The 13,977-nt window shown below is 40.9% G+C and overlaps 1 protein-coding gene across 6 annotated transcripts in view; it reads left to right on the forward strand.

Moving 5' to 3' along the window:
• Nucleotides 1-13,977, forward strand: part of TPK1 (thiamin pyrophosphokinase 1) — a 361,659-nt gene that overhangs the window by 323,403 nt on the left and 24,279 nt on the right. For 5 of the 6 annotated variants that reach the window (XM_060304968.1, XM_060304970.1, XM_060304967.1 and 2 more), the window contains one exon: nt 10,837-12,000. The exons of the other annotated variant lie outside the window; for it this stretch is intronic. In XM_060304968.1, the coding sequence (XP_060160951.1) occupies nt 10,837-10,964 (128 nt within the window). In that variant the 3' untranslated portion in view covers nt 10,965-12,000. Of the gene's footprint in view, nt 1-10,836; nt 12,001-13,977 lie in introns of those variants that run through there. 6 annotated transcript variants of the gene reach the window in all.

Genomic DNA, 13,977 nt, shown 5'->3' on the forward strand with positions numbered 1-13,977 from the left:
TTAAATAACTGAGTTCATATAGAGCTAGAGAGTGGTAAAGCCAAGGTTTGAACCTAGGTCTGACTTATTAACCTCATCATGACGGGGTTCATAGTTTTTGACAGCAAGATGCCTCCTCTGTAAAAAACACCTGAGCAGAGCAATCACACAGGTGCAGAGGGAACAAACGCTTCCTGCTCTTGCTTTCCAATGCTTGAGAGCATCAGAGGCCTCCAGAGTACTCCTTTACACTCTGTCAACCAGTTCAAAGGAGCACAGCCCACTAAACCAGCTTGCAGAGATAAGGTAGGAAGCCAGGACAAATGGCCCTACCCCCCTCCAACTGACAGGAAAAGAGCTGAATACTTGAATTCTACCAATTTGCCAGCCTCTGCTTTGCAGTCTTCAGTCTTTCCAGCTTTGGAGAAAAGCTATAGGACATCACTGAAAACAACAAAATATTAAGTGCCTCATTCTCAACCTTTCCTTTGGGAAAGAAAATACTTTGAAATAATGGATGAAAACTATAAAACCAGTTTTCATGTTTTTCATATTTTTAAGTTCTGTTTCTCTAAAATATGAAAAGCTCAGAGTCAGACTATGCCTCTGTGTTCCCTAATGTAATTCACATTAAATTTCATTGGAAGAGGAACTTAAACCCATCCTCACCAGCCAATATTCTATCATTAGACTACAGCTGTCCTTAAAACAACTGATGATCATGTCTTTGAAGCAAATAGATAAGACACAACTTTTATATTCAAACAGAGCAAGCAATTTTAGGTTATGTTTATCACAGATTGCTTGTAGTTTTACACATGGCTGTCACCTTTATGTTTGTCTATAGTTAAAAACAGGACTTGATCTGAGTGACTGGTTGTCTCAGAACAACTATGTTTAGCTCTGCTGTACTCTCTGCAAATAAAAATGGAAAAAATCTGAATCTAGATAGGTTCTAAATGTTGAATTGAAAGTAAATGTTCAGCTAGCCAAAGTTTTGGATGAGTCCTCTGGAGTAGAAATGAAAAAGTTAATTTGTGAAGGAGTGACATCATCAAGATGGAAACATAGGTCATTCCCAACCTCAGTCCCCTTCACAAGAAGACCAACTAATAACTATCTATAGACAAGACACCACTGTGAAAATCCTAGAATACAAGGGTGAGGCTGAAGGCACCCCCTGTATCACAGAGAATGAGGTAGGACCACATTAGAAAAGTTAAGAGGAGCAGCTGCACCCTGACCACATCACTCCTCCCCCAAGCTGGCTCCCCAGGCCTGCAGTTCCTCCGGGGGAAAAGAAGGTCCAGGTGGACACCCGGCTCCTCCAGCATCATGGGTCATTTCTCAGGATGCCTTCTCAGGTCTTGCCTTATGGGCATCTAAGGAGACTTGGGGACGTGACTGTGACAGAGAAGGGGGAAGGGATTTATAGCAACGAGTGCTCGGACTGTGGCCCTGTTCCTCCTCCCAGTGGTGCCCAAGTAGAAGTCCCAACCAGCAGCTCTGCTCATCTGCAGGGCCAAGATCGTGGTCCATTCTGACCAGGGAGCTTGGCAGGGCGCAGATCTGCCTGATTCAGGACTCCAGACAGTGAGCCCTTGCCAGCCATGGAGCCTGTTCTGCCACTCCATCTGGACAGGAAAGCTAATTCACAGCCCCACCCACTGCTGAATACCGCCTCCAGCCCTACCGAGCAGGAACCTGACCAGAGCTCCTGGGAGTCTGTGTAGCTCATCCTGCAACCACAGTTACAGCAGCACTTGAATGGAGAGCCTGGCCAGTGGCCCTGCCCATATGCAGAGCCAGGATGGTGGCCTGTCAGGCCAGGGAACTTGGTGCATGATTCTGCCTAATTTGGCCCCCAAATAAGAGACGTGTCAGCCTTAGAGCCTGTCTGGTGGCTCCGCCCAGGCAGGGAAACTAATTCATAGCCCTACCCACTGTTAAATACAGCCTTCAGCATGCCCAACCAGGAAACCTAACCAGGCACATGGGAAACTGTGTAGCCCAGGGGTCCCCAGCCCCTGGGCCGCAGACCAGTATCGGTCTGCGGCCTATTAGGAACTGGGCCGCACAGCAGGTGGTGAGCAGCAGGCTAGCGAGTAAAGCTTCGTCTGCTGCTCCCCTTTGCTTCCCCTTGCGTTACCGCCTGAACCATCCCCCCACCTCCCGCCCCGGTCCATGGAAAAATTGTCTTCCACAAAACCGGTCCCCAGTGCCAAAAAGGTTGGGGACCGCTGGCATAGCCCATCCTACAGCCCCACTTACAGTGATACCTGAGCAGAGAGCACAACCAGTGGTTCTCACCATTTGCACTGCAAAACCAGCAACTCTGCGTGGCCAGAGAATTTGGCGCACAATCCTGCCTGATCTGGGTCCTTAAACAATGGGCTGTGCTGGCCACGGGGTCCATTCTGCTGCCCTGGTCAAGCAGGGAAGCTACATCATAGCCCCAACTACTGCTAAATATAGTACCGAGTCTGACCATCCAGGAAACCTGACCAGAGAACCCAGGCAACTACAGAGCCCCATCCAACAGCCTCACTTGGGCAAAGAACCAAGCCAGCAGTCCTATCCAACTGTTTTCAGCCACAACACATACCCCACAACCTCAGAGCTCAGGCAGTGGCCTTGCCCACAAAGAAGACCCTAATAGCAGGCTCCCCCTGCCCAAGGGGTCTGTCAGCTCACATGTCCAGAACCCCAAGCTCAGCTGACTGGTGAAGGACTGTCTCTGCCAAGGCACACCTGTAAAGTCTAGAAGAAGAGACTGTTTACTCAGATGTGCAGATACCAATGTAAGAAATCAAGGATCAGGAAAAATCAGGTAAACAACACCACCAATGGAAACTAATAAAATGCCAATAATTGACACTAAAGAAATGGAAATCTATGAACTTCAATGAATTCAGGATAATCTTCTTAAAAGAAGTTTAGTGAACTACAAGACAGATAACAAAATGCGGGGGAAAAAAATGCATGAACAAAACGAGATGAAGAAAAAAAATAGAAACCATCAAAAATAAACCAAACAGAAGTCCTAGAGCTAAAGAATACAATGACTGAACTGTAAAGTTCAATAGAGAGCTTCAAAATCAGAACTGACCATGCAGAAGACAGAATCAGTGACAGAGAAAGAATCAGGGACAGGGTATTTGAATTTATCCAGTCAGAGGAACAAAAGAAAAAAAAGAATGAAAAAGAGTGAAGAAAGCCTATGGAACTTATAGGACGCCACCAGAAGAAACAATATCTGCATTATGGGTACCCCAGAAGGAGAAAGAGAAAGGGACAGAAAGTGTATATAAAGCAAATAACGGCTGAAAATGAGAAAAGAAATGGACATACAAATCCATGAGGCCCAAAGGACCCCAAACAGATTAAACCAAATAGTTCCAAAAGTCAAAGACAGAAAGAGAATTTCAGGCCAGGAGAGAATGGGTAATATATTCAAAATATTGAAAGAAAAAAATCTGTCTGGCTTCCCTGGTGGCGCAGTGGTTGAGAGTCCGCCTGCCGATGCAGGGGACATGGGTTCATGCCCCGGTCCAGGAAGATCCCACATGCCGTGGAGCAGCTAGGCCTGTGAGCCATGGCCGCTGAGCCTGCGCGTCCGGAGCCTGTGCTCTGCAATGGGAGAGGCCACAACGGTGAGAGTCCCGCGTACAGCAAAAAAAAAAAAAAAAAACTGTCAACAATAATACTATACCTGGCAAACCTGTCCTTCAGAAATGAAGGGGAGATAAATAAGTGCCTGAACAAATGAAAGCTGATTGAGTTTATCACCACTAGGCCTGCCTTACAAGAAATGCTAAAGGGAGTTCTTCAAGCGAAATAAAGTGATGCTAATTTACATGATAAAATCAGATGAACACAGGTATAAGACTTCCTGGTATTGGTAAATAATCAAAGTTATTTAATATGGTAATAGTGGTGCATAATTCTCTTACAACTCTAGTTTAAAAGTTTTAAAATGTATTAAGAAAAACCCATAACTTCAATAGTCTGTTACTGTATACATAATATAAAAAATATGTAAATTGTAACGTGATGGGGGAGAAGTAAATTGTAATTTTAGAGATGCTATTGAAGTTAAGTTGTCGTCAGCTTAAAATAGGATATTATAAATATGAGATAGTTTATATAAGGCTCATGGTAACCACAGAGGAAAAACCTATTACAGAAAAGATCAGGATCAAGTGAAAGTATACCAATACAAAAAAAGTCATCAACACAAAAGAAGACAGCAGAATAAGAAGCAAGGAACAACAGAGCTACAAAACAGTCAGCAAAACAAGTAAGAAAATGGCAATAGTAAATCCTTATCCATCAATAATTGCTTTAAGCATAATGGATAAAATTCTCCAATCAAAGATACAAAATTGGACGAATGACTTAAAAACAATATCAAACAACATACTGCCTACAGGAGACTCACTTTAGCTTCAAAGACACAGACTGAGACTGAAAGGATGGAGAAAGATATTTCAAGCAAATGATAACGAAGAAAAAACAAAGGTAGCTATACTCATATCAGACAAAATAGACGTTAAGCTAAAAATGACAGAAAGAGAAAGAACTTCACTATATAACAATAAAGGGGTCAATCCATCAAAAAGATACACCAATTGTAAATATTTATGCACCCACCCAACATCAGAGCACCTAACTATATAAAGCAAACATTAACAGAATTATAAGGAGAAATAAACAAATAAACAACAACAAATAGTTGGGGACTTTAATACCCCACATTCAATAACCAATAGATCATTCAGACAGAAAATCAATAAGGAAACAATGGATTTGAACAACACTGTTGACTAAGTTGTAACAGACATATACAGAATACTTTGTCTGACAACAGCAGGATACACATTCTTCTCAAATGCACACAGAACATTTTCTAGCATAGATCATGCATTAGGCCACAAAACAAGTCTTAGCAAATTAACCAAGACTAAAATCATACCTAATATCTCCTCTGACCACAATGGTATGAAACCAGAAATTGGTAAAAGGAGGAAAACTGGATAACTCATGAATACATGGAAATTAAACAGTACTATCCTGAACAACCAGTAGATCGATCTAAGATGAAATTAAATGAGAAATTTAAAAGTATCTTGAGACAAATGAAAATGGGAGCAAAACATACAAACTTATGGGATGCAGCAAAAGCAGGTCTCAGAGGGAAGTTCATATTTGTAAGTGCGTACCTCAAGAAATAGAAAGATCTCAAATAAACCGAACTTTTACACCTCAAGGATCTAGAAGATGAAGAACAAACTAAGCCCAAAGTTGGCCAAAAAAGGAAATAAAGTTTAGAGCATAAATAAATAGAGACCAGGAAAGAAATAGAGAAAACTGAATAAAACTAAGGGCTGGCTCTTTGAAAAGGTAAACAAAACAGACAAATCTTTATTGAGACTAACCAAGGGGAAGAGAGAGATCCCAAGCTAACAAAATTTTAAATGAAAGAGGGGACATTACAACTGATAATATAGAAATACAAAGGTTCATAAGAGTCTTCAGTGACCAACTATACACCAACACATAGAAAAGGTGGATAAATTACTAGAAACCTAGAACCTATCATGACTGAATTAGGAAGAACTAGAAAATCTGAACAGACCAATTACTAGTAGGGTATTGAATTGTTAATCAAAAATCTCCCAAACAAAGTCCAGGACCAGATGTCTTCACTGGTAAATTTTACCAAACATTTAATGAAGAATTAACAGCAGTCCTTCTCAAAATATCCAGAAATACTGAAGAGGAGAGAACACGTCCAAACTCATTTTACAAGGCTAGTATTACCCTGATATCAAAGCCAAATAGGACATTACAAGAAAAGAAAACCACAGGCCAATATCCCTGATGAATATAGATGCAAAAATTCTCAACAAAACAGCAAACCTAATTCAGCAGCACATTAAAAGGATCATACACCATGACCAAGTAGGATTCATCCCTGGGATGCAAGGATGGTTCAATATATGCAAATCAATAAATGTGATATATTACATTAATAGAATGAAAGATAAAAATCATACGATCATCTCAATAGATGCAGAAAAAGCATTTGACATAATTTAACATCTATTCATGATAAAAACTCTCAACAAACTAACTATAGAAAAGGAATGCACCTCAATACAGTAAAGTAAGGCCATATATATCAAGCCCACAGCTAACATCATACTCCATGGTGAAAGACTGAAGGCTTTTCCAACAGGACAAGGATGTCCACTCTCACCACTTCTATTCAACATGGCACTGGAAGTCCAAGCCAGAGAAAGCAGGCAACAAAAAGAAAGAAAAGCCTTCCAAATTGAAAAGGAAGACCCAAAATTATCTCTGTTTGTAGATGACATGATTTTATGTATAGAAAAGCCTAAACACTGAACCAAAAAAAAAAAAAAAACTGTTAGATCAATGAATTTAGTAAAGTTGCAAGATACAGAATTCAACATACAAAAATCAAAAGTATTTCTACACACTAAGAATGAGTTATCTGAAAAATAATCTCATTTACAATATCATCAAGAACAATAAAATACTTAGGAATAAATTTAACCAAGGAGATGAAAGATCTCTACACTGAAAACTATAATACATTGATGAAAGAAATTGAAGACTAAAATAAATGGAAAGATATTCCATGCTCATGGATTGGAAGAATTAATATTGTTAAAATATCTATACCACCCAAAGCCACCTATAGATTCATTGCAATCCCCATCAAGATTCCAATGGCACTTTTTACAGAAGAGAAATCCTAAAATTCATATGAAACTACAAAAGACCCTGAACAGCCAAAGCAATCCTGAGAAAGAACAACAAAGCTGGAGGTATCACACTTCCTGAATTCAAACTATATTATAAAGATATAATAATAAAAGCATTACGGTACTGGCATAAAAACAGACACATAAACCAATACGACAGAATTGAGAACCCAGAAATTGAGAACCAACACATACAGTGAGCTAACATGAAAAGAGAGCCAAGAATACTTGATGGAGAAAAGACAGTCCTTTTAATAAATGGTGCTGGGAAATTGGATAGTCACATGTAAAAGAGTAAAACTAGATCCCTATTTTACATCACTCCCAAAAATTAACTCAAAATGGATTAAGAAATTAAACATAAGACCTGAAACCATAAAACTCCTGGAAGAAAACCCAGGAATAAAGCTTCTTGACATGGGTCTTGGCAAAAGACCAAAGCACAAAAGACTAAAGCACAAGCAACAAAATAAAAAATAAACAAGTAGGACTACACCAAACTAAAAAGCTTCTGCACAGCACAAGAAACGATAACAAAATGAAAAGACAACCTAAGCAATGGGATAAGATATTTGCAAATCATATCTGAGAAGGGGTTAATATTCAAAATATATAAAGAACTCACACAACTCAAAAGAAAAAAAAATAAGTTAAAAATGGCCAAAGGACCTGAATAGACATTTTTCCAAGAAGACATATAGATGGCCAATAGGTACATGAAAAGGGTAGATAACAACACTAGTCAGGGAAATCAAATCAAAACCACAATAAGTTATGACCTCATACCTATTAGATTGGCTGTCATCAAAAAGACAAGAGAACAAGTTCTGGAGAGGATATGGAGAGAAGGGAACCTTTGTGCACTGTTGGTGGGAATGTAAATTGGTACAGCCACTATGGAAAACAGTATGGAGGTTTCTCAAAAAAATAAAACTACCATATTACCAGTAGTCCTACTTCTGGGTATATATCCAAAGGAAACATAGTCAATAGAATTTCATGATTTTGTGTTTCAGTTTATTCATCTTTTTTTTCTATCATTTTTATTCTACTTTCCATAAAGTTGGAGATAATCAAATGAATTTCACTGTAACCTTTAATTAATTGTAACTATTGTTATGGACTGAGTATTTGAGTCCCCCCAAATTCACATATTGAAGCCATAACCCCCAATGTGATGGTATTTGGAGGCGGGGCCTTTGGGAGATAATTAGGGTTGGATTAGGTCATGAGGGTGGGACCCTCATGATGGATTAGTGCCCTTATAAAAAGAGGAAGAGGCAGGAGATCTCTCCACCATATGAGGATACAGCAAGAAGGCAGCTGTCTGAAAACCAGCCAAGAAGACAGTTCTTACCAGAACTCAACCATGTTGGCACCGTGATCTAGGACTTCCCAAGCTCCGGAACTGTGAGCAATAATGTCTGCTATTTAAGCAACCCAGCCTATGGCATTTTGTTACAGCAGCCCAAAGCCAACTAAGAAATGTTTAATAACTGGTTCTTTTAACATTACAAAATACAAAGAAAACATGATTTATAAGCCTGGATAATAATGGCCTTATATATTTCATGCAAAGTAAAAACTGTACCTTCTCATACCATAATAAAGCTTTTTCACTTCTTTTCCCATTTAAGAATTAATTAGGATGCAACAATGTCTTAGAAAAGCCAATATATATATAATATAGTTGTCTACCTAGGATAATCCAAAATCCATAGTCTACCTTCAGAAAATCAGAAAGGAATTTACGTGCAACTACAAACTAGAGAAATAATTTTGCACTCATGTCCTTTGAGCCCAGGTAAAAAACAGGATTTTAACTTAATTAGTTGCCAGAATCTTAAACGCACTGTTTCACGTTCAGGTGGGCTGTGTGCACCTGGTGCTTCCCTGGGGGGTTTCCACTGTAAAGCTGGTCCACTGAAGCACCCTAAATTGCCCTTCTGAATAAATGGTATGAAATGTGTAAACTGTTCCCCAGCCCTTCCTCAGAGGGCTGTTGGGAACCCTGGGCCTGGGATGGATGTCAGTAGGGATCTGGTGCACCCGGATTCCAGGCACGGTCACCCTTCAGGAGAGCAGCAAGGCTTCTTTCCTTGAGAGACTCACTATCTATGTAATAGTGTCTGGATTTGTAAATTTCTGTGCTTATCATAAATATCATTCAGAAACATCATCTCAGAAGAGCTCCAGATTACTGAGAGGCGAAAGCTTCTTGCACTGAGTTACCTGTTAGGGCAACAGTCACACGAGGTTTACTCTTGTATTCCTGGAGTTTTACTTTATAACTTCATGTTTGCATTAGTAAACGTGTTGACAGTTTACTAATCACGTTAGTAACTAGTAAAGAAATAGTTTGAGTTTTAATAAGTAAGCTGTGTGAATTACTGATGTTATATTATCCTATAATACTACTTCTGAATTTTTAAATTGCCTTTTCAAGATTTCCTCAGAAAGATAACAGGCTCCCTCTAGCGGGAAGTGACCATTATAATTGAATTATTTACCCCAAAGCTGTGTAACTTCATTGTTGAACTTCGTTTGAAGGAAAAGGGGCCTTTTCTGACTCTGACATTTGTTTATTTCTCTCCATAACATTTGTTTACTCTTCTCTTTCTAATTTCTTAGCGAAGAAATCGGTACTGATTATCAAGGAATGTTTGCAGGACAGTCATGGTTTCAAGTCATGTTGATACCGTGAACTGCTCTTTTATAAGCAAAGGGAAGTGAGGTTATCAATGGGTGCCCAGGCATTAATTTCAACGAACTTGATAGGAAATATATATATATATAAACGTAATTTATATGTAATTATGTAATTTATAAATATATAAATTCTAATAATACACCTTAACTCCAAAGCCTTTATTTTCATAATTAAGTAATTTAAAGGATTATCTCATCTTGTGCCCTCATTGTATGCTGAGTTTAAGTGGCACGCTCAAGATTACACATTTGGAAGTCTGCTTTTTGACCTCCCAGTTCTGATTAATTTTACAGAAAGCAAGCCTTGTTCACTTTGGCTTTTCTTTATGAGAAAAAATGACCAAAATCCCATGCTTTTTATTTTTAAGTAATTAGCTTTCTGCCCCATATCATTTATAATTAAAACTAAAACTGTATTTTTATAGAGCTTAGTCAAATATAAAAATGTTAATTCTGGGGCTTCCCTGGTGGCGCAGTGGTTGAGAGTCCGCCTGCCGATGCAGGGGACACGGGTTCGTGCCCCGATCCGGGAGGATCCCACATGCCGCAGAGCGGCTGGGCCTGTGAGCCATGGCCGCTGAGCCTGCGTGTCCGGAGCCTGTGCTCCGCAACAGGAGAGGCCACAACAGTGAGAGGCCCCAGTACCGCAAAAAAAAAAAAAAAAAAAGGTAATTCGGAATCATCAAGAAAAATTAAAATTGCACCCAGGCAAGGAAGTAACCTATTGCAGAAATGGGTTTTGGTTTTACAACTGGTAAAGGAAAAAAAAAAATTTCATGAAATTTAGTATTGAGAGTGACATATATCCCAAACTGGTAAATAACCAATAACCAACTCCAGGAAGACTGGTTATAACAAGCTATAGAAACTTTCAGGTTTAGAATCTCATATCATACATTTCACCTATCCCACATTTTTAAAAAATTTTTTTATTGTGGTAAGAGTCACATAAAACATACTGTTTTAACCATATTTAACTGTACAGTTCAGTGGCTCTAAGTACATTCATACTGTTGTGCAACTCTCACCCTCATCCAGCTACTGAATTTTTCTCCTAAACTGAAACACTGCCCCCATTAAACACTAACTCCCCATTCCCCGCCAGAGATTGGGATTGACATACGTACACTCCTCGGTATGAAGCAGATGGCTGGTGGGGGCCTAACTGTATAAGCACAGGAGAAAAAAAAGGTAGAGTCTGTTTGCAGGGCAGGTATTAAGTTAACCTATCCCGCATTTTACAGATCATCTATCGAAGTGTGTGCTTAATTGCTTTTTGGTAACTCTTGACAAAGCCATTCTCCACTGGAGGGAGCTTGGCTCTCACCAAACTTGTTTTCTTATTTTCTTACAGCAAATCATAGGATTAGTTTCGGAACACTGGTCAGCACTTCCAATACCTACGATGGATCTGGTGTTGTGACTGTGGAAACAGACCATCCCCTCCTCTGGACCATGGCCATCAAAAACACCCATGACTGACCTCCGCAGCTGTGCCTCTGACCTCATTTGCCAACAACTTCATGCTCCACAAGAACAGTTCACCTTGGTTGGCAGGAATCTAAACCTGTCCCTGAGAAGCCTGCTAGTTTTAAATATGTTTAAATATGTTATATTCATAAACATTATGAATGACAGATCTCAATTGTACAGTGACGGGGGGAAATCATTATTTCTTAAGAAAGTAAATTACACTCAGTTGGAAAACTAATGTGGATTATTCCACTCTAAAATTAAGGACTGATCATTCTTACGTTACTAATCGTTCCACGTATCCTAGAAAACTGTTGGCTTTTATTTTTGCGGTACGCGGGCCTCTCACTGCTGTGGCCTCTCCCGTTGCGGAGCATAGGCTCCGGACGCGCAGGCTCAGCGGCCATGGCTCACGGGCCCAGCTGCTCCGCGGCATGTGGGATCCTCCCGGACCGGGGCACGAACGCGCGTTCCCCCGCATCGGCAGGCGGACTCCCAACCACTGCGCCACCAGGGAAGCCCTAGAAAACTGTTTTTAGGTTTGAACCTGAGAAGGCTCTGTTGAGGCTCCGTGCTGTCCAGCACATAACCCTCCTCCTGTTCATCCTTAATTGCTTAACACCAAAGGCTACTTCTGTCTAATAATATTAGCTCTTTCTGTATTATATGTATTCCCTCTCACTGAAAAAATAATTCCTTCTAGCTTGGGATGCTAGAACTGCATTTTATTCTGGCCTTAATGGTTTTTGGTATTATCTTTTCATAATAAATTTAAAAATGATTGGCCTGATTATTAAAATTTAAAACAGGTAGAACCTGCCCAGCAGCTTTACATAGCACAAAGCCGGTGTTGCCGTAAGGAAAGGGACCAGCAGCTCTCTTCTTTCTGGTGCTACAACAGTGACGGTTGCCTTGTAAGTGGAGAGTGAAAGTGGGATCAGGTGAACTAGCATGCAGTTGTGCCTAGTCAATCATTAGAGATAATTATTCATAATTTATGCAAATATATGTGAAATTGAATCCAGATGTCAAATAAAAATATTTAGTTATCCATGTGCCTGTGGTCAGTTTTTAAGAAAACAATCCATTTTCTCAACTGTAGTTTATAATGACCAGTCTTTCCTAATCAGTGTTTCTGTACAAAAAAAAAAATTTGCTCAAAAGATGATTAATAGGTATAGTTCTTCACGCCTCTGATCTTGGGGAGGCGACCAGTGTTGCCAACACTTTCTCTAACCTCCATGGAAGTTACTTTCTAGAGCACAGGCGCCACATGTTTACGCTTAATCTCTCTGGGCCCATTGCCCCATCTATAAAGTAGGGATTATAGGTGGCACCTGTTTACCCTGTCGGACTTAGAAAGCAAGGACAGGTAGATTGCTTTCAAAGATGGTTACATGCTGGAGAAAAAAGCCAACAGAGGGAAGGCGCTTCCGTGGTAGAGAAAGTGAAGAAAACTGGTGGAGGAAGAACCCTGGGGAAGAGTAAGAGAAGGGCTCAGAGCACAGGTGAGAGTCGCACATCGTACAGTCAGTACTACAGTGGAAGGCCCGGTTCTAGGCCCTTCTGCCTCTTAGCACAGATGCAGAGCCCAGAGCTTCTGTCCCCCTAGTGTCTCCTCCCACCCACAGCAGAGACAACTGTAAAGAAGGCAGGAGCTAGAGACAAACTTATGTTACCAAGGGGGAAGGGGTGGGGGAGAGATAAATTGGGAATTTGGGGTTAACAGATGCACACTACCACATATAAAATAGGTAAACAACAAGGACCCACTGTATAGCACAGGGAACTATAGTCAATATCTTGTAATAACCTATAATGGAAAAGAATCTGGAAAAGAATAGATACATATATATAAAATTGGATCACTTTGCTGTACACCTGAAACATTGTAAATAAACTATACTTCAATTTAAATGAAATAAATTTTAAAAAATAGCTAGAAGAAAGCTCAGTCAAGCACTAGCTCCTAAGCTGGCCCATTTAACTCAGAACCTCCAACGGGAAAATATAACATAAGACCTCCAAGCCACTGCCTCAGCCAGCGCCTGCGCCAGAAGAAGCTAGAAAGAGGAAGGACACTGGGAAAGGGCCCTCCCAGTACCTGATACTGAGTGCTGGTTCACTTACAGTTTCAGGCTCAGCTGTTACCTGTTCATTACTAAAAATGTATTCACAACATACGGAATCTGAAAATATGTCCACCGTTTTAAGATTTTACTGCAAAAGAGTCGTGCCCTATGTACCCTGAAAATTTTACCAGTGTTAATAAGCAGATACTTGACAAGAAGAATATAGTTTGCTGAAGGTGAGGGGGGAACAAAAGCACTGAGATTCATCCCAGACCACCCACTGGAGGCCCGTGGAAGCCCTTCCCCTCAAGTATAGGGCTCCTCTCCCAATCCTGCCAGGCTACTGAAGAACTAGGTATTTGACCCCTTTCTAGCCCTTAAAACTACCTAAGTGCAATTTTCCTCTTTTTTTTTTTTTCTTTTTTGCGGTACGCGGGCCTCTCACTGTTGTGGCCTCTCCCGTTGCGGAGCACAAGCTCCGGACACGCAGGCTCAGCGGCCATGGCTCACGGGCCCAGCCGCTCCGCGGCATGTGGGATCCTCCCGGACGGGGGCACGAACCCGTGTCCCCTGCATCGGCAGGCGGACGCTCAACCACTGCGCCACCAGGGAATCCTCTTTTTGTGTTTCCTCACCACATCATTCAAACAAGGAACCATTTACTTTTATACTAACACAAGGAGTCTGACGATGGACCTCAGGGGCCCCCAGTGAACCTTCTGGGCCTCCCCAGGCAGCCCCTCTTGCCGCCCCCATGTTCAGTCTGGATCCTGACCTCCCACTTGCAGCCAGAAGAGAAACTGGAAGCTGGGCTCTGCCGGGAAAGTGGCCTGTGCTCCTTGGCCCTTTTGACCGCGGTCTGTCTCTCCTCTTCATGCGTCGGATTTATAGCTTTTATGAATCTAGTGATGGTCACCCCAAAATGGCATCTGGCTGCCTAAGTCACTGAG

Source organism: Globicephala melas, chromosome 9 (assembly GCF_963455315.2).
Source record: "Globicephala melas chromosome 9, mGloMel1.2, whole genome shotgun sequence".
In the NCBI taxonomy this organism is placed as follows: Eukaryota; Metazoa; Chordata; class Mammalia; order Artiodactyla; family Delphinidae; genus Globicephala; species Globicephala melas.